This window comes from Oncorhynchus mykiss, chromosome 12 (assembly GCF_013265735.2).
Source record: "Oncorhynchus mykiss isolate Arlee chromosome 12, USDA_OmykA_1.1, whole genome shotgun sequence".
In the NCBI taxonomy this organism is placed as follows: domain Eukaryota; kingdom Metazoa; phylum Chordata; class Actinopteri; order Salmoniformes; family Salmonidae; genus Oncorhynchus; species Oncorhynchus mykiss.
The window spans coordinates 35213927-35234228 of NC_048576.1; the positions used below are offsets into that span (position 1 = coordinate 35213927).

Genomic DNA, 20302 nt, shown 5'->3' on the forward strand with positions numbered 1-20302 from the left:
GCTGTGGAATGTGTTGGGAGACGGGAGCAGAGCACCATGTTGATACAGGAAAGACAGATGGACATTGTGGAATAGATGAAGGAGGGGATGAGGTCAGGAAGTGAGGACAAGTCACCTGAAGAGAGTAATAAGTGTTTGGCATCTTGTTACTCTTTTCCTGTTAAACCATAAGATGTAAGGATTGGAGAGAAGGAGGAGTGTCTTAAGTGGGAGATATATATATATATAACACACACACACACACACACACACACACACACACACACACACACACACACACAGTGGGGCAAAAAAGTATTTAGTCAGCCACCAATTGTGCAAGTTCTCCCACTTAAAAAGATGAGGCCTGTAATTTTCATCATAGGTACACTTCAACTATGACAGACAAAATGAGGGGAAAAAAATCCAGAAAATCACATTGTAGGATTTTTAATGAATTTGTTTGCAGATTATGGTGGAAAATAAGTATTTGGTCACCTACAAAAAAGCAAGATTTCTGGCTCTCACAGACCTGTAACTTCTTCTTTAAGAGGCTCCACTGTCCTCCACTTGTTACCTGTATTAATGGCACCTGTTTGAACTTGTTATCAGTATAAAAGACACCTGTCCACAACCTCAAACAGTCACACTCCAAACTCCAATATGGCCAAGACCAAAGAGCTGCCAAAGGACACCAGAAACAAAATTGTAGACCTGCACCAGGCTGGGAAGACTGAATCTGCAATAAGTAAGCAGCTTGGTTTGAAGAAATCAACTGTGGGAGAAATTATTAGGAAATGGAAGACATACAAGACCACTGATAATCTCCCTCGATCTGGGGCTCCAAGCAAGATCTCACCCCGTGGGGTCAAAATGATCACAAGAACGGTGAGCAAAAATCCCAGAAACACACGGGGGGGACCTAGTGAATGACCTGCAGAGAGCTGGGACCAAAGTAACAAAGCCTACCATCAGTAACACACTACGCCGCCAGGGACTCAAATCCTGCAGTGCCAGACGTGTCCCCCTGCTTAAGCCAGTACATGTCCAGGCCAGTCTGAAGTTTGCTAGAGAGTATTTGGATGATCCAGAAGAAGATTGGGAGAATGTCATATGGTCAGATGAAACCAAAATATAACTTTTTGGTAAAAACTCACCTCTTGTTTGGAGGACAAAGAATGCTGAGTTGCATCCAAAGAACACCATACCTACTGTGAAGCATGGGGGTGGAAACATCATGCTTTGGGGCTGTTTTTCTGCAAAGGGACCAGGACGACTGATCCGTGTAAAGGAAAGAATGAATGGGGCCATGTATCGTGAGATTTTGAGTGAAAAACTCCTTCCATCAGCAAGAGCATTGAAGATGGAACGTGGCTGGGTCTTTCAGCATGACAATGATCCCAAACACACCGCCGGGGCAACGAAGGAGTGGCTTCGTAAGAAGCATTTCAAGGTCCTGGAGTGGCCTAGCCAGTCTCCAGATCTCAACCCCATAGAAAATCTTTGGAGGGAGTTGAAAGTCCGTGTTGCCCAGCAACAGCCCCAAAACATCACTGCTCTAGAGGAGATCTGCATGGAGAAATGGGCCAAAATACCAGCAACAGTGTGTGAAAACCTTGTGAAGACTTACAGAAAATATTTGACCTCTCATTGCCAACAAAGGGTATATAACGAAGTATTGAGATAAACTTTTGTTATTGACCAAATACTTATTTTCCACCATAATTTGCAAATAAATTCATTAGAAATCATACAATGAAATTTTCTGGATTTTTTTTCTCATTTTGTCTGTCATAGTTGAAGTGTACCTATGATGAAAATAACAGGCCTCTCATATTTTTAAGTGGGAGAACTTGCACAATTGGTGGCTGACGATACTTTTTTGCCCCACCTTCAGGTGAAGAAGCCAGATGTGGAGGTCCTGGGCTGGCATGGTTAAGTATGGTCTGCAGTTGTGGGGCCATTTGGACATACTGCCAAATTCTCTAAAATGACATTGGCAGCAGCCTATGGTAGAGAAATTAACATTCAATTCTCTGGCAACAGCTCTGGTGGACATTCCTGCAGCATGCCAATTGCACACTCATTCAAAACGTGTGGCATTGTGTTGTGTGACAATACTGCACATTTTAGAGTGGCCTTTTATTGTTCCCAGCACAAGGTGCACCTGTGTAATGATCATGCTGTTTAAATCAGTTTCTTGATATGCCACATCTGTCAGGAGTATGGATTATCTTGGCAAAGGAGAAATGCTCACTAAGGGATATAAACAAAATTTTGCACAAAATTTGATAGAAATAAGTTTGTGAGTATGGAACATTTCTGGGATCTTTTATTTCAGCTCATGAAACATGGGACCAACACTTTACACGTTCAGTATATATATATATATATATATATATATATATATATATATATATATATATATATATATATTTTATACAATAGCCTCTCATGTACTATTGTTTTACAATTTTAAGTGGTTTCTTAAATTTTATTCTTGTCCATTTATAGCAAAGTGTGCTTTCTCAAATTGTATTATTTTATTTGCTAAGCACTTTGAAATAAAGTTTGATTTGATTTAAGATCACAATGAATAACATTATATGGACAGATGCTTTATGACAGACTTTAGTATTATCATGTAGGCCTATTATTCATGACCCATAATTGTCACTGGACACCATGATACACAGCAAGTATATTGCGATATTATATAATATGATTACTACTGTATATTGAAGTAATAATTGCAGATAATGAAAGTGCTTTGATGGGGCAGAATAAGCACTGCCAGTCTCTGGTTCATGAGTGGAATGAGTGCTAGAGCAGAGCACAAGCCCAAATCTAATTTGTCGTAAAACAGAGACAACTGAGACAGACTTGTGTTGCTCAAACCAATTTCCAACCCACCCACATTTCCTGGCATTGTATTACACCCTGTGGAATTATGTGGCTTCCTTCATTGGAATTCTGTCGCAGCGCAAACATCAACAAATCGAATGTGTCAAGATCAGATATCCGCTCCACGCCTCTGGCGGTGACAACATGCCAATCACCAAGCGAGTGTGGGCCTCCAGGGCAGACAGGGCCACCGATTGGGTATTGGCGAGCAGATGTGGCCAGCTGATTGGTCTAACTGACACAGAACGACAGGGACTGTGACAGTTGGGTGTCACTTCAGCCGTTGGAAGGCCAAGCTTCTGCCACAGCCTCATCATCCTTCACTTTTTCACGTAGACAGAAAGAGCTGAGAGAGAGAGATTGAGAAAGAGAAACCAATTACTCCCTAACCAGACTACACAGGCTCATTAGCAGGGCTACAAAGGATTGAGAGAGGGAGTAGAAGAGGGGGAAAAAATGACAAATATATATTTTAAAAAAAAGTAAAAGTGAGATGCCAGCCACAAAGCACAAAGAGCCCGGAAGAGTGACAGCGAAGGCAGGCCGGCAATAAGCTGCCGCTTCATTACACTTTATTAAACTAATTAGGCAGATCAGAGGGAGTTAAGGGACCCATGTGGCCAACCTGTGATTCCCATAGCTGTAGGAACATCAACGGGCTGCTCCAAGGGAGACTGCTAGAGCACTGAATAGCAACAGCCTGTTCCTCAGAGGCTCTATTCACTGAAAAAAGGCTCGGGGAAATGTACCCAGAGGAAACCACAAGGCCCTGGATACTAAGACCCAGACAACACACACCCTGGAACAGCTTAGGGAACATGCTATTCTCTACTGGCAGTGACAATTCATTATACAGTGCATTCGGAAAGTATTCCGACCTCTGGCCTTCCACATTTTGGTACATTACAGCCTTATTCTAAAATGGATTCAATATTTTTTATCCTCATCCATCAACACACAATACCCTATAATTAAACTGAAAAACAGCTTTTTAGAAAATGTATGAAAAACAAAAAAACAAAAACCTTATTTACAGAAGTATTGAGACCCTTTGCTTTGAGACTCAAAATTGATCTGAGGCGCATCCTGTTTCCATTGATCATCCTTGAGATGTTTCTACAACTAGGAGTCCACCTGTGTTACATTCCATTGATTGGATATGATTTGGAAAGGCACACACCTGTCTATATAAGGTCCCACAGTTGACAGCGCATGTCAGAGCAAAAACCAAGCCATCAAGTCGAAAGAATTGTCCGTAAAGCTACGAGACAGGATTGTGTCGAGGCATTGAAGGTCCCCAAGAAAACAGTGGCCTCATTCTGAAATGAAAGAAGTTTGAACTCTGGCCTGAATGCCAAGCGTCACGTCTGGAGGAAACATGGTACCATCCCTACAGTGAAGCATGGTGGTGGCAGCACCATGCTATGGGGATGTTTTTATAGCTAAGGATATGGACAAAAATCAGGCATTTGATTGCAAATGTGCAGAGGGAGTCGTAAAGAGAACACAGAAGGCCATTGTATAACGGATTACATCTTCAAACTAAGAGTAACCATGGCATCCGTGACAGAGGGAGAAGCGTTCATCCATGTATACAGGTTAGTCTAGCTAGCAACATTTTCAGATATTATACGTTTCCAATTTTGTCAGCAAATTGTTTTCATTGCAAGTTTAAGTGTGCTGTTAGCTAGCTAAAGTTGTGTACAATCTGTGTAGTAATTTTATTCGTATCTCAGAGCCATATGCATGGCTTGTTATAGCCTAATGTTAGCTAGCTAACACATTGAATCTAGTTGGTTAGCTACCTGCAGATTCATGCTAGGTAATAACATCATGAGTTGGGATTATGGGTCATTGCTTAGCTAGCTAGCTAGCTACACGTCTTAAAAGACTCCACTATGCAAGGTACCATTTCACTGTACTATGTACACCTTTATCCTGTGCATGTGACAAATAAACTTCGATTTTATTTGATGTAATGTGTGTTTAACAGAGACAGTAATGTGAATTAAAACATGACCTGCACCAAAGTCAAATTATGTTATAATGTTAGGCCAACAAGAAAGTGTCCAAGTTCTAAAAATCTCCAGTAGAATGCCCTGCTTTTATTTTGTCACACTCAATCGTAAGCTATTTCCTATAATTAGCTTGCCATTGACTTGTAATCTTGATGCATGTTTATTTTCCTGTAATAATGAATACAAATTAGCTCAAGTTAAGACATTGTTACCTATATGGTGTGGTCATTATTTGAACTGGCTAGCCAGCTAGCTTAACATTAGCTAGAAATGAACCAAAAATGTTTTAGAAAGTTGCTTTTAGTTGCCTGGGTTGCTAGATTGACATATACTAAAAACATTTTCCAACAGATGGGTTTATTTATGCTATTTTGGACCACCAGGCTTCTGACGTCATGTGTGTGAATCATTACAAAGATAGGTGCAGCTAAGGCTTAAGCGGGTGTGAACATGCTGAATGGACAAAGAGCTCTCCAGTACGTGTACCAAAATATTCAATGCCATTTTCTCAAACATGGGGTTACACGTTTATCAACTCTCAAAGCAGAATTACTTTCCCATTGTTCCTCAACTGTAGTGTATGATATACAATTTTCTAGCTACAAGTCTCTACTTCTATCCCAAGAAAAAACACAATTTCTAATTTTGCCACATAAAACCGAATCGAGCCGGTCGGTCACAATTGATTCCCCATTGAAAACATAGCTGGGGAATAGAAGGTCAGAGTATTGGTTAGGGTTTTGTAATTGTCCTCATAGACATAGAACAGGGAAAGGAAAGAGCAGGGAACGAGGAATCGAAGATCAGACTCCTGCTGAATTGTTAAGGTAAATGCAATTCAAGGTCCCAATTGACAGCTCCTTTCTTTGTAAAGGACATGAAGAGAAAAGTGACAGAGTTTAGAGAGAAGAGTGAGTAAGTATGGAAGAGGTGAAGAGTCCGACAAGCATGTCCTCTGGGCAAAACTGTGTTCATATGTCAGAGACATACAAAATACTGGGAAAACTGGTCTAAGAGGATTCATGGCACTGACCCAACAGCGATTTGAAAGAAAGCTAAATGCATGATTAAAGCTAAAGCATAGTCCCCTTTCACTCATTGGCTTATAAGGAAAGTAGCTACATCTTCAAATAGGAATGAAATACAAATTACACCAAGCCATTAGGAGAAAAACACCTTACACATAATGCTCATAGTTATTTTGCTTATGCATCATCAGGAGAATGTGAAACAACTGTGACTAAACTATACTCATCTTTAGGGAGGAATGTGTGAGTTGACAAGTGGAGTAATAAAAAGCGAAAAAGACACTCACTTTGGGTGCCGGATGTCTGCGACAGAGCGATTGAGGGAGATCCTATCGCTAACGTAGATGTTGAACCCATTCTCCCTGTAGGCCTGGTCTACCCGGTCAGCGTCGGTCAGCGGAAAAGGCTTCCCCTGCTCGCCGTTACCTACACACACACACCGAGAGAACAGACAAGAGTGCAATGATGCTGTTTGAGGAAGACTAGGGACAAAATGCCTTGCGCCAACCATCTGCTTTTCTCTGACAGACCGTGAAAGTACCTGGACTTAATGTCAGGTAAAATATCTTCTAGTTCTGTCCTACCAGAGCGAGTAGCGTCTCTCCTAATTGCATCGTAGTCGTGCCAGTCTTTCCTCCGCATGCCGTCCCGCCCCAGCTGGGCATTATTCCGGGGCCTGACGTTCAATCCCTGCCAAAACACACAGCAACAGGGCGTCCCACATCAGGACATACACACAGAGGGTAAATTGCACACACACACACCGACACACGGGAACAAAGGGTCGCACATCAAGACATCTAAGAAACCACCCTTCTGCTAGAGCCCGTCAGGCTTGATGCTAAAGTAGCTAACATTCTCACATTCTGAAAGCATACCAGAAACAACCAGATAATGAAAAACAGTTATCCATTATCCAACTGCAGAGAACCTGGCAAAAAAAATAAAAAATACATTTAGTCTACTGATTGTCAATATTAGGGCTGGGAATTGACATTCCAAACATGCCCACTACAGTGCATTTGGAAAGTATTCAGACCCCTTCAATTTTTATTATGTCTAAAATTGAATACATTAACACTCAATCTACACACAATACCCCATAATAACAAACCAGAAAAAGGTTGACATTTTTGCAAATGTATTACAAATAAAAAATTTAAATAAACAGAAAGTTTATTTACATTAGTAGTCAGACTATTTGCTATGAGACTCAAAATTGAACAGTTGACAGTGCATGTCAGAGCAAAAACCAAGCTATGAGGTCGAAGGAATTGGCCGTAGAGCTCCGAGACAGGATTGTATCGAGGCACAGATCTGGGGAAGGGTACCATAATATTTCTGCAGCATTAAAGGTCCCCAAGAACTCAGTGGCCTCCATCATTATTAAAATGGAAGAAGTGTGGAACCACCAAGGCTCTTCCTAGAGCTAGAACTAAGCAATTGTAGGAGAAAGGCCTTGGTCAGGAAGGTTACCAAGAATCCGATGGTCACTCTGACAGAGCCCCAGAGTTCCTCTGTGGAGATGGGAGAACCTTCCAGAAGGACAACCATCTTTGCAGAACTCCACCAATCAGGTCTTTATGAGTGGCCAGACGGAAGCCATTCATCAATAAAAGGCACACGACAGACCGCTTGGAGCTTGCCAAAATGCACCTAAGACTCTCAGACAATGAGAAACAAGATTCTCAGGTCTGATGAAACCAAGAATGAACTCTTTGGCCTGAATGCCAAGTGACATGTCTGGAGGCAATCATGCACCTCTCATCACCTGGCTAATACCATCATTACGGTGAAGCATGGGTGGCAGCCTCGTGCCATGCGGGTGTTTATCAGCGGCAGGGACTGGGAGACTAGTAAGGATCAACGGAAAGATGAACGGAGCAAAATACAGAGATATCCTTGATGAAAACCTGCTCCAGAGCTCAGAAACTCAGACTGGGGTGAAGGTTCACCTTCCAACAGGACAACGACCCTAAGCACTATGATAGCAATTCTATAAGACGAGAGAAACTGCAGATACTTTTAAAAACTATTATAAAGATGTGCAAAAATTGATTATCACCCATCCACGCAACACTGCATAGTTGAAAGCTCAACGAAGTGTCGGTTCTCAGCTTATATAGAGAAGCACATCCTTTTTGTATACGTGGCAGTCAGCAGATAGTGTGTAGAAGGCAATTAGTTGGCTGTGCAGATTTAGGAAAGCATGAGGTTGATATGTGATTTTCCACAACAGCCAAGACAACACAGGAGTGGCTTCAGGACAAGTCTCTGAATGTCCTTGAGTGGCCCAGCCAGAGCCCGGACTTGAACTCGAGCGGACATCTCTGGAGATAACTTAAAATAGTTGTGCAGTGTGGCAGAGGAATCAGAATTAGTTGGGTAACATAGATAAATACAATGTTTTATTGATCTAATATGCTTATGTGAGATACTTGTCATTAGAATGTATCCTTTTGGACTATAGTGTTGGCAGTTGCACTTTTTTCTAAGCTGGGGCTCAGTCATTTGTGGCCCAGAGAGGGGATAGGTCAGGCTTGTCTTTTACATGTCTCTGGTGCTATGCAGAATATCAGAAAGGGAAGAGGACAGGATGGAACATTGTCTTCATATGTGAATGTATCTGTTAAACCATGTGAAGGGATGGCATAATTAAGGGGGGAACCAAATAATTGACTCCACAATGTCTGTGCGCAAGTCACTCCCTTCAGTAAGCTTGTCCAGAAGTGGGGAGAAAGGGGGGTTTACTTGAGATGGGAGTATATAGAGTTGACAATTGAGTTATGCCTTAGATGATGTAATGTTTTGGTACTATGAAGTACCAAGAACGAGATTAGAACCTCGTTTTAGAGACCAAACTGATCAATAATTTATAGTGAATGCAATCTGGCTAAGGGATACTCCTTTCTCAAGTAAAAGGCCCTTTGTGAAGAGTTCCAAAGATCTGTGGTTCGTCATGTAAGTTGAGAGGGGTGTATCTTTGCTATAAAAGATCTCAGTTGCCATTATGTTGGGACTCTCAACAATTCATTATAGATAGTGAGTTGTTGAAAGTCAAAGGGCTATTGTAAAGCTCATACTATTAAAGATGAAGTTTAAGTATAACTCTGACTGGTGTGTGGTTTGTTAACTCTCCTCATTTGGTAATACAGGAAATTGCCATGACAGCAGCCATGCCCTCCATCCAACCTTACAGAGCTTGAAAGGATCTGTAGAGAATGGGAGAAACTCCACAAATACAGGTGTGCAAAGCTTATGGCATCATACCCAAGAAGACTCAAAGTTGTAATCGTTGCCAAAGGTGCATCAACAAACTATAGTAAAGGGTCTGATTATATAAATGTGATATTTCAGTTTATTTGTAATACATTTTCCCAAAATTCAAAAAAACTGTTTTTGCGTTGTCATTATGGGGTATTGTGTGTAGATGGATGAGGGCGAAAAACAAATTAATACATTTTAGAATAAGGTTGTAACTAGTGATGGACCGATATGACATTTTTGTCTGATACCGATATTTTAGCGACCTTTAAAGCGTTATAGTACAGTTAAATAGTTAACACACACATGAACGCTGTGGTCTAAGGCACTGCATCTCAGTGCAAGAGGCGTAACAGTCCCTGGTTCGAATCCAGGCCGTATCACATCTGGCCATGATTGGGACTCCCATAAGGTGGCGCACAATTGGCCCAGTGTCACTCGGGCCGTCATTGTAAATAATAATTTGTTCTTAACTGACTTGTCTAGTTAAGGTCACACACACACAGAGCAAAAGGTTATTTTGTTGGCATTTACGCATGTCGCCATTACCAGTAAAACATATTCAAAACCCATTTCTTTCACTTACTTGCTGTACTGTTTCTTTGTTCACTTGTTCAGTGGAACAAATGGAACGCCGTTTGAGTCTTTGCGTGTCAAAAAACTATACACGTCAAATAACACTATTTGACCTGTCAAATAAGCTTGTTGACCAATCAGGACATGAATGACTGCACGTCACATTAATTTTTTAAAGTAGTTATTACACTCATTCATGTCACAATGATTCATCGATACATATGCTATGATGCTGGTAAAGTTGTCTCGCGCGCTTACGGTGCTGGTCATAATTTTTTATTTTAAAGCTAGCTAGCTCATGGATGCAAACAATGTTCTTCTCCAAAAACATATCCAAACGACAATTTGTTTAAGTAGCTATAGTTAGCTAGCTTATTATATGTGTCATCTAAAATAACCCTAATTCATAAGACAGTTCTTATTTGATTAATGGTGGTCGGACCCATCTATGTGAAGCTAGCCACAAAGATTTGGCACAAGTGGACTTTGCGGTTGAACAAATGATGCTTTATTACCAACGCGGTATTGTAAACGCATCATTCGTGGCTGGTGTTTGCAGACTTTTTTGTACAGCTTTGACAGTGCTACTGTATCTTTTTTGACACGCAAAGACCCAAACGGCGTTCCATAGTATGTATGTCGTGAAGCTAATAGCAGTGACGCTATTACTGTGCAACTCTGGTAGGGCAACATCTGAAAAAAAACGCACTTGGTAGTGTGTACCGGTGCTCGACCAGTCGGCGAAAGCCAACATCACCCACGACAGAGAACGGTTGATTTTCAAGGGCAATGAACTCTATTACCTTGGCGTTAATGGATTTTGCCTTTGAGTTGTCTCGCTGAAATGTTCTTACTCTTTCAAATGACTGCTTGATCCACACAGCAGACATTGTGTGGGCTAAGTCAGGAATGCTGTGTTGCATGTATAACATTTTACGTGGCGTCATTATGTTATGTACCTAAATTGTATAAGTAAGCACGGTAGCTTTGACATCGGTTTTTAACATGTGTGTTAAACTAGACAGACATCGGGCCGATACCGATGTTGCCATTCTTAGTTAATATCAGTCGATTCCGATACGTTCACTGATATATCGTGCAGCCCTAGCTGTAACATAACAAAATGTAGAAAAAGTGGGGTCTGAATACTTTCCCAATGCACTGTATGTGTCAGAGAGAGCCATGAAAAAACTAGTGTTAATCAGTCATGGAAATAAGTGCTGAAAACATGTTGGCTCACCATTTAAATACAAGATGGAGAACAAGCTATAGGACAAAAATGTTTTAGAGCAATTTTCGTAAACATTATTTACCTAGCAACTCGATACTTGGGCGTTTCAGAATCTATATAATATTGTACAAAATAATATTGCAATACTCTACTTTATCCACCGCCCCATCACTAGTCAATGTTTTTTTTTTTTTAAAGACTCAAACACAGATGCCCATGCTTGATTGATTGATTTAAATGAACCCCCCTCTCCTTACAGTTACAGTTAATGCCATCAGTTATAATTAAAAGCAACGTAAACTCCTTCAAGTGCCCCTAATTTGCTGCTACGCTGGTCACCGTTTCTCAGAGGCTGTTCTTATGACAGCAGAAGTGGAAAAGGGGAAGGAATGAAGACAAGTATTAAGAAATTAATTTATGTTTAACACATTATCCTAGCTGTATATGGTGCCTGTTCTGTTGACAGGCTGGGATGGTGTAAGGGAGGTCTTGATCACGCACGCGCACAAATGGCTCAGACACTCAATAGCTGCACACACTGGTCTTTCAATGCAATAAAGAGGTTATTCACGAGGCTGCACAATACCTCATATCAGTCTCTTTGAGTGGGGGACACACACATTGGGTGTCAGGTAGGAGGTCTATCGGCGATGAGGTGAGAGCAGTGAGAGGTTTGAGTGCTACAAAGTTTAAACAATGGAAATTCAATGTTTCATTTCACACTTGACACCTCAGAGAATATCAATCCAAAGGCTTGTGCACACACACACTTTTCTAACACTTTGAAAAATGCAAATGCAGTGATTTAGCCATTACCACTTCATCTTTCATGCTCTAAAATCTATCCTTTCAGAGTTCAGATGTCCCAAATTTGGTTCACAACACAATAGGGAAATAATTACCTCAATGGGAGGGCGCAATGAGTAGAACATTGTTAATTCAAATGGCAAGTCTAATTGCATGGAATATAATTAATTATTAAAATCAGGCTGCTAAACAATATCACTGAGACGAGAAACAAACAACCAAACTCACAAATACAACTTCCTGGTAGGTGAGGGAAACTGATCCAGAGAGCCCTACAGTGTGTGTATGTGTGTGAGAGAGAGAGATAGTAGATAGGCTATAGTATAGTGAATAGTAGTTCTGGTCAGGTCCCTGTTTATTACGTACTAATCTATTTGTCAAACAGCTGAGGGGCCTAAGTACACAGTACTGATAATGCACACTGGCCAGAGGTCACCAAAACACCACACGGTCCACTTTCCAACAGGTACTGTACGTGGTCTGGAGGCCATTCTCTCTCCAGCTACTCCATGTCCCCCCAGGCTCTAGCCTCAATGCAAGGAAACGTAACTGTTAAGATTCCTTTTCTTCAGTAACCTGGACAGAGAGAGGCATGAGAGGGAGGTTCTGGTTTCAATGCCTACACTCAAACCCATTGAGTGGCCTGTAAACACTCAACCAGAGCTGCTAATAGGTAGAGACACTGAGAAAAGGTAAGCCTTAATTCATGAATACAAAACAAGTTTATTAAAAGGTGGGTGCTTTACATTGGTGGTAGATGGTTGAGTTACGCCCAGACTACAATGTAAAGCACTTTGAGACCTATTGAAAAGCACTGTATAAATGTATTTATGCAATCCATCATGACATGATTTCACTGCACAGCCCATTACACCGAGTGTACAAAACATTAGGAAGACCTCTTTCCATGAGACTGAACAGGTGAAAGCTATGATCCCTTAAATCCACTTCAATCAGTGTAGATGAAGAGGACGAGACAGGTTAAAGAAACATATCGATTGCAATACTGTATCGGCAACCTAGGAATCATGATATTATCGTATCATGAGGTTCCAGGCAATTTTCAGCCCTACCGCCTATACCATCTTAAGGCGTCCTGTATGCTTCCCAGGCAAAACAATTTGTGCATATATTATGACATTTTGTTTCGGCTATTCGTGCACTAGGGATGAAACGGTTACCGGTTTCACGTTAAACCAAGGTAAAATTCCCAATGGTTAGTATTACCTTTTCAAATTATCATTAAAACCGTGTTTGATTTTTACGGGTTGAAAAACTCACGGGAAATACTGTCCAGCATCAACCAAAGTTAGCAACATCTCCTGGCTACCACACTGATGCAAACCTTCGGAACATTTACATTATAAAAGGTCTAATAAATCCATGTAATATACCCTACTCCTTCACAATAAATCAATTTATTTTAGACAGATTTAAAGAAACATGATATGAAGAAAGTATAGTCTATTTCAGAAGAACAGAATAGCATAAGTTTTCCTTACCTTTAGGTCCTGATCTAGCTACGCCATATGGCTGTGGGCTATACTAGTTAATTTAGTACACAAGATTCACTTAGAATTCTGTGGCATTATTTTATAGTATGAAGAATACAATTGAACAAAGCTGAATAAAATAGAAAGGATATTATCTCCAAATGATTTGATGGAGTTCACACGAGGCTATTCTGTGTTGAGTGGTTAACCTCTCTTGGGTAGGGGGCAGTATTTTCACGTCTGGATGAAAAGCATGCCCAAAGTAAACTGCCCGTTACTCAGGCCCAGAAGCTAGGATATGCATATAATAGTAATAGCTGTAGTGTTTCCAAGTACCGGTATTTTTCTCCGGTAAAGACTAACGATTCTCAGTCTTAAATCAAATAGTTTATTTACATATTAGGGTACCTAAGGTTTGATTAAAACGTTGTTTAACTAGTTTAGAAAAGTTTATTACTAACGTTTGGGATTCATTTTGTATGCATTTTGATGGAGGGAAACTGGGTGGATTATTGACTGAAGCGAGCCAGCTAAACTGAGTAATGGATATAAAGAAGGACATTACTGAACAAAATGACTATTTGTGATGTATCTGGGACCTTTTGGAGTGCCAACAGAAGAAGATCAGGCATTTATTTATTATATCGCTATTTTTGACTTTCGTGGGCCTTGTTGAAATATGATTTTCATGCTTTTGTATGCGGGGTGCTGTCCTCAGATGATCGCATGGTGTGCTCTCGCCGTAAAGCCTTTCTGAAATCTGACAGCGGCTGGATAAACAATAAATTAAGCTTTTGATGTATTACACTTTTGATTTTACAAAAGTTAAATATTTATAATGCTGTAATTTGAATTTCGCGCTCTGCAATTTCACCGGATGTTGGCCAGGTGGATGCTACCGTCCTACGCTTAATTTAGAGTTATTAATGTAACTTTTAGTTGTTCTACAAACATTGGGGCTATATGTTCAGATATTTAATACATTGTAAGGCTGCATGATGCGACTAATGATGATTTGAAAAAAGTCACTTGAAGTCCGCATTGTTTTTTTGCGCGGACTGCACACATTTCAGTCTTGTAACAATTTGACACACTTGATGCCTCGAAATTCCCGGTGGTATCCCTTAGTGTGGCCATAATGCACTCTAAAAACATCCATGCCTTTTGTGGCCAATGGCCCTTGTGCCCTTGGGCTAAATACACTGCTCAAAAAAATAAAAGGAACACTTAAACACAATGTAACTCCAAGTCAATCACACTTCTGTGAAATCAAACTGTCCACTTAGGAAGCAACACAGATTGACAAATTTCACATGCTGTTGTGCAAATGGAATAGACAACAGGTGGAAATTATAGGCAATTAGCAAGACACCCCCAATAAAGGAGTGGTTCTGCAGGTGGGGACCACAGACCACTTCTCAGTTCCTATGCTTCCTGGCTGATGTTTTGGTCACTTTTGAATGCTGGAGGTGCTTTCAATCTAGTGGTAGCATGAGACGGAGTCTACAACCCACACAAGTGGCTCAGGTAGTGCAGCTCATCCAGGATGGCACATCAATACGAGCTGTGGCAAGAAGGTTTGCTGTGTCTGTCAGCGTAGTGTCCAGAGCATGGAGGTGCTACCAGGAGACAGGCCAGTACATCAGGAGACGTGGAGGAGGCCGTAGGAGGGCAACAACCCAGCAGCAGGACTGCTACCTCCGCCTTTGTGCAAGGAGGAGCAGGAGGAGCACTGCCAGAGCCCTGCAAAATGACCTCCAGCAGGCCACAAATGTGCATGTATCTGCGCAAATGGTCAGAAACAGACTCCATGAGGGTGGTATGAGGGCCCGACGTCCACAGGTGGGGGTTGTGCTTACAGCCCAACACCGTGCAGGACGTTTGGCATTTGCCAGAGAACACCAAGATTGGCAAATTCGCCACTGTTGCCCTGTGCTCTTCACAGATGAAAGTAGGTTCACACTGAGCACGTGACAGACGTGACAGTCTGGAAACGCAGTGGAGAACGTTCTGCTGCCTGCAACATCCTCCAGCATGACCGGTTTGACGTTGGGTCAGTCATGGTGTGAAGTGGCATTTCTTTGGGGTGCCGCACAGCCCTCCATGTGCTCGCCAGAGGTAGCCGGACTGTCCTTAGGTACCGAGATGAGATCCTAAGACCCCTTGTGAGACCATATGCTGGTGCGGTTGGCCCTGGGTTCCTCCTAATGCAAGACAATGCTAGACCTCATGTGGCTGGAGTGTGTCAGCAGTTCCTGCAAGAGGAAGGCGTTGATGCTATGGACTGGCCCACCTGTTCCCCAGACCTGAATCCAATTGAGCACATCTGGGACATCATGTCTCGCTCCATCCACCAACACCACGTTGCACCACAGACTGTCCAGGAGTTGGCAGATGCTTTAGTCCAGGTCTGGGAGGAGATCCCTCAGGAGACCATCCGCCACCTCATCAGGAGCATGCCCAGGCGTTGTAGGGAGGTCATACAGGAACGTGGAGGCCACACACACTACTGAGCCTCATTTTGACTTGTTTTAAGAACATTACATCAAAGTTGGATCAGCCTGTGGTGTGGTTTTCCACTTTAATTTTGAGTGTGACTCCAAATCCAGACCTCCATGGGTTGACAAATTTGATTTCCATTGATAATGTGTGTGATTTTGTTGTCAGCACATTCAACTATGTAAACAAAAACGTATTTAATAAGAATATTTCATTCATTCAGATCTAGGATGTGTTATTTTAGTGTTCCCTTTATTTTTTTGAGCAGTGTATAATAATTACAATTCCCTTCTCCCTGAGTGCTGTGCTCTGAAGCACCTCTCACATGTCTCTCTATTACGTGATTCAGTCTTTCGCACAGACACATCGGGGGAGGCAACTGCATGTTGAATATATTGGAATTACAGTCCACTTAACGTCATCAGCCAACAAGATGAGCAAAAGCACTAGCCTATGTCAATCTACTATCCCCAATAGTACAAAATTCGACCTATTCTGTGCGAGAAATAAATATTCCAAACCGTCTGGGAGAGTTGTGGGATGCGATAGTTCCCAAATTAATACAACCACTAGCATAAATTGTTTTATTTTTCCCCTCGCAATGAGGCTAACAGAACATTTAGCTTAAAATGTTCACAAATTAGGCTATTTCTTCACATTATAATAAAAGCATTACATGCATAATCGCATTGGGCACACAGCAGTAGGCTATAAGCGCGAATGTTCCATTAGCGCGAAAACACCATTATGAAAAAGTGACCGCAAACGCGATTAACCATGGAATCCTTTTATTATAAAGGTGTATTATTATGATGAAAATTGTCTTCCCCAAACATTAAATTCATGTGCTCCTTATGTGTGCCAGTTAGTCTCCACACCCCTTGTAAAGTGGATTATTGTGCTTAATTTAAGAAGTTATGGTCACTTCAGCTGTAATACAAACCATATCTAAACATATGGGCCTATGCTGGGCATCATTCCCAAGTGATAATATATCATTCACAAGTGATAGGCTAATAGTTACCCATCAGACTATTCTTGATTTAATCTCGATTTTGCATATACTAAATAAGACGTGATTTTATTTTATTTTTAAAATTTAAAATGGACCATTATCATGCACCTGTGTCGAAACCGGGGCAGGGAACAAAAAAAATGTGTTATCTATGCACTTAAATATCGAATGGTGGACGCATTTCCCGTGGTTCATTTTCATGCCAGCCAGGTAGGCTATACTCCTGTTGTAAAGAGAAGCATTGCGCTTAATATTAGGAAAGTTGAGAAATAAATAGGAGGCCTAGTCTACAGAAAGCTGATGGAATCCTCTTTTTAATAGATGCCGTCACTTTTTTCATGCCATTGCATAACCTATAGAAATGTTGCGCAACATGAGCTCTCAAGTGTTTGATTGATTTTCACTTTTCATTTCCATTGGTGACATGAGTGATTAGAAGGACAATAGAGTCCTGAGTACCAGGCAGTTCACAAGTTTGGTAGGTGACTTATGACCATCAGCAGCATCAGAGCTTGGAAAAATTTGACTGCCTTCATGACTTGTGACCGTCGGTGTGGCGGTAATACGGTCACCACAAAAGCCCTGGGCGATCCTAAAGTTTTGTATACTCAGCCTAATGTTACAGGGTTAGGTCTACATTACTATATGTTGCTTTTATCCCTGTCAGAGACATTGTATATCAGATTGCTTTGCTAAATAAGCAGGTTGAAAACAGTATGCCTACAATATATGCAGAACAGGCACTTGTTAATTGACACAAAAACCAATTAAAATGCTCAGTCAAAGTATTTCACAGCAAATCCTCTTGAAAAGCTCTGACTTTCTCACTGTGCATCTGATGATCCTTCTGCTGCTGTATGTTGAGGTTTACTTTATCCTTACAGACACAAAGCAAGCTGAGAAAATCATCTCTGACAGACAGGTAACCTTATTATTCACCAGCTTAGACTCACTGCCACACTTCCTGTACTGAGCCAGGCGCCGAGATCAAGCCTCAGTTCAAGAGAGCCGCTCTCAAAATGTCACGGTGAGAGTCTTTCCCCTATGCACTGACGAGGACCGACGAGTCCATCTGTGCAGATCCTGCTAAGAGGAAGCAAGATTGTGCCGCCCCATTTCCTTTTGATTAAAATTTCAACACGCAGAGCTATGATATTCCGCTGGGGCTTTGCTGCTCTAACAAGACCTTGGGAAACAAGACAAGGAGCTTCGGAAAACTTTTCGCTGCGTGTCGGTGTTTCTAGTGACAGAAGAGAAATGAGAAGAGAGAGCGAGCGGGGGGGTAGACAGATGAATAGGGCGAGAGAGAGGGGATAGGGAATAACAGAGAGCTGAAAGGAGCAATAAGATTGGAGAGAGAGAGAAAGAGTGTGTGTGGGGGGTAGACAGAAGAATAGGGCAAGAAAGAGAGGGGATAGGGAAAAACAGAAAGCTGAAAGGAGCGATAAGTTTGAAGCCAATATACAGAAAGAGCGAATGGTTAAATCTTTTATTAGTGATGTGGGAGAGGAATCGATAGTTGCATATGCAATATTTTTTGATGACATTATTATAGTCAATACTTTGACTCCAAGTATCAACTTGTGAACAATAAAATACAAGTTGGATGTAGCTGCGCCAAAACTTCAGTATTTTTTCATTCTATAGCTTGTTCAGTCTTTTTAAATAGCGAGCTAACATGTTATCAACACTTATTTCCATGACTGATCAAAACTCATCTCTCTGCAGCAGACCTAGTGAGCAATATGTTGGGAACATCAAATCACAATATTGAAATGCAATACATAGAATCATTAGAACCGCAATACATATTGCATTGGCACCGAAGTATCGTATCATGAGGTCCCTGGCAATTCCCAGCCCTACCTCCTTTTCCATCTTAAGGCATCCGCATGTATAACAGTATAGCTTCCGTCCCTCTCCTCGCCCTAACCTGGACTCGAACCAGGGACCCTCTGTACACAGACAACAATCACCCCCAAAGCATTGTTACCTATCACTCCACAAAAGCGGCAGCCCTTGCAGAGCAAGGGGAACAACTACTTCAAGGTCTCAGAGCGAGTGACGTCAACAATTGAAACACTTAGCACACACCCTGCTACCTAGCTAGCCATTTCACACTGCTTACACATGCTTCCCTTTTTGTGAATTTTTTTTGTTTTGGCTCTTCATGCACACATTTTTTCCTCAGGCAAAGTTAGTAGCCCAAGTCCCCGCCCCTTTGTCGATGATTGGTCAACAGTAGGGATTCTTCAAATAACTGTCATTCAACGAGAGACTAATCATTTTCATTTAACTTGAGAAATACTGCACCAAACATCTTAATTATATGCAAAATTGCGTGACTAAGACCTCCTCTGCAAGAAATGTAAAAATGAATGACAGATTTGAGTTACCTTAGATTAATTCTGACTATATCGAGACTGGCTATGGCATCTCAAAATGGACAAAGTGCTATTGCTGCTTTTTTCTTGTTTTTCAAACTAAGGTCTTTTAAGGGAGTATGCAAGCACTAGAGCTGGGAAGATAAGCCGAAAATGCTTGACACCGACCATACCGATCACTTATAGCAGGCATTTTTCTGATATTATTCATTACGAGAAGATGCCTATACTAGCGAAATGTGACGTGTAAAATTAAATACATTTGCAAATATGGCTGATTGATGGTTGTAGCCATCAATTGTCCCATTAACCTGTTGAGTGTAGGGGGCAGTATTTTGATGTTTGGATGAAAAACATACCCAAATGAAACTGCCTATTTCTCAGGCCCAGAATATGCATATAATTGTCAGATTAGGATAGAAAACTAACGTTTCCAAAACTGTCAAAATATTGTCTGTGAGTATAACAGAACTGATATAATATATTGCAGGCAAAAACCTGAGGAATATCCAACCCAGAAGTGCTGTTTTTCCTGAAAGCTCTGTTCCATAGCCTGCCTTCGCTCCATTTAAAGGGATATCAACCAGATTCCTTTACGTACGGCTTCCCCATGGTGTGAACAGTCTTTAGACATAGTTTCAGGCTTTTATTTTGAAGAAATTAGCGAGAAAGATCACATCGAGTCATTGGATGGCTGGGTGCCAGTAGGGTTTTGTATGCGCAACAGCTTGGAGCAGACATTTTCTCTCTCTCTCCTATTGAAGAAGCTACAGTCCCGGTTGAAAAATTATCGATAATATATTATAAAAACAACCTGAGGATTGATTATAAAAAAACGTTTGACATGTTTCTACGAACTTTACGGATACTATTTGGAATTTTCATCTGCCCGGTCTTGACCGCTCGAGCCTGTGGATTTCTGAACATAACGCGCCAACCAAATGGAGGTATTTTGGATATAAAAATCATCTTTATGGAACAAAAGGAACATTGATTGTGTAACTGGGAGTCTCGTGAGTGCAAACATCCGAATATCAAAGGTAAGCGATTCATTTTATTGCTTTTCTGACTTTCGTGACCAATCTACTTGGCTGCTAGCTGTTT

General features: G+C 41.3%; 1 protein-coding gene across 1 annotated transcript in view; it reads right to left on the reverse strand.

The window, feature by feature from the left end:
- LOC110537509 (polypeptide N-acetylgalactosaminyltransferase 10) overlaps positions 1-20302 on the reverse strand; it is a 136766-nt gene that overhangs the window by 91755 nt on the left and 24709 nt on the right. The window contains exons 2-3 of the mRNA XM_021623602.2: positions 6514-6619; positions 6217-6355 (exon numbers count right to left, since the gene is read on the reverse strand). Coding sequence (XP_021479277.2) covers positions 6217-6355; positions 6514-6619 — 245 coding nt within the window. The remainder of the gene's footprint in view (positions 1-6216; positions 6356-6513; positions 6620-20302) is intronic.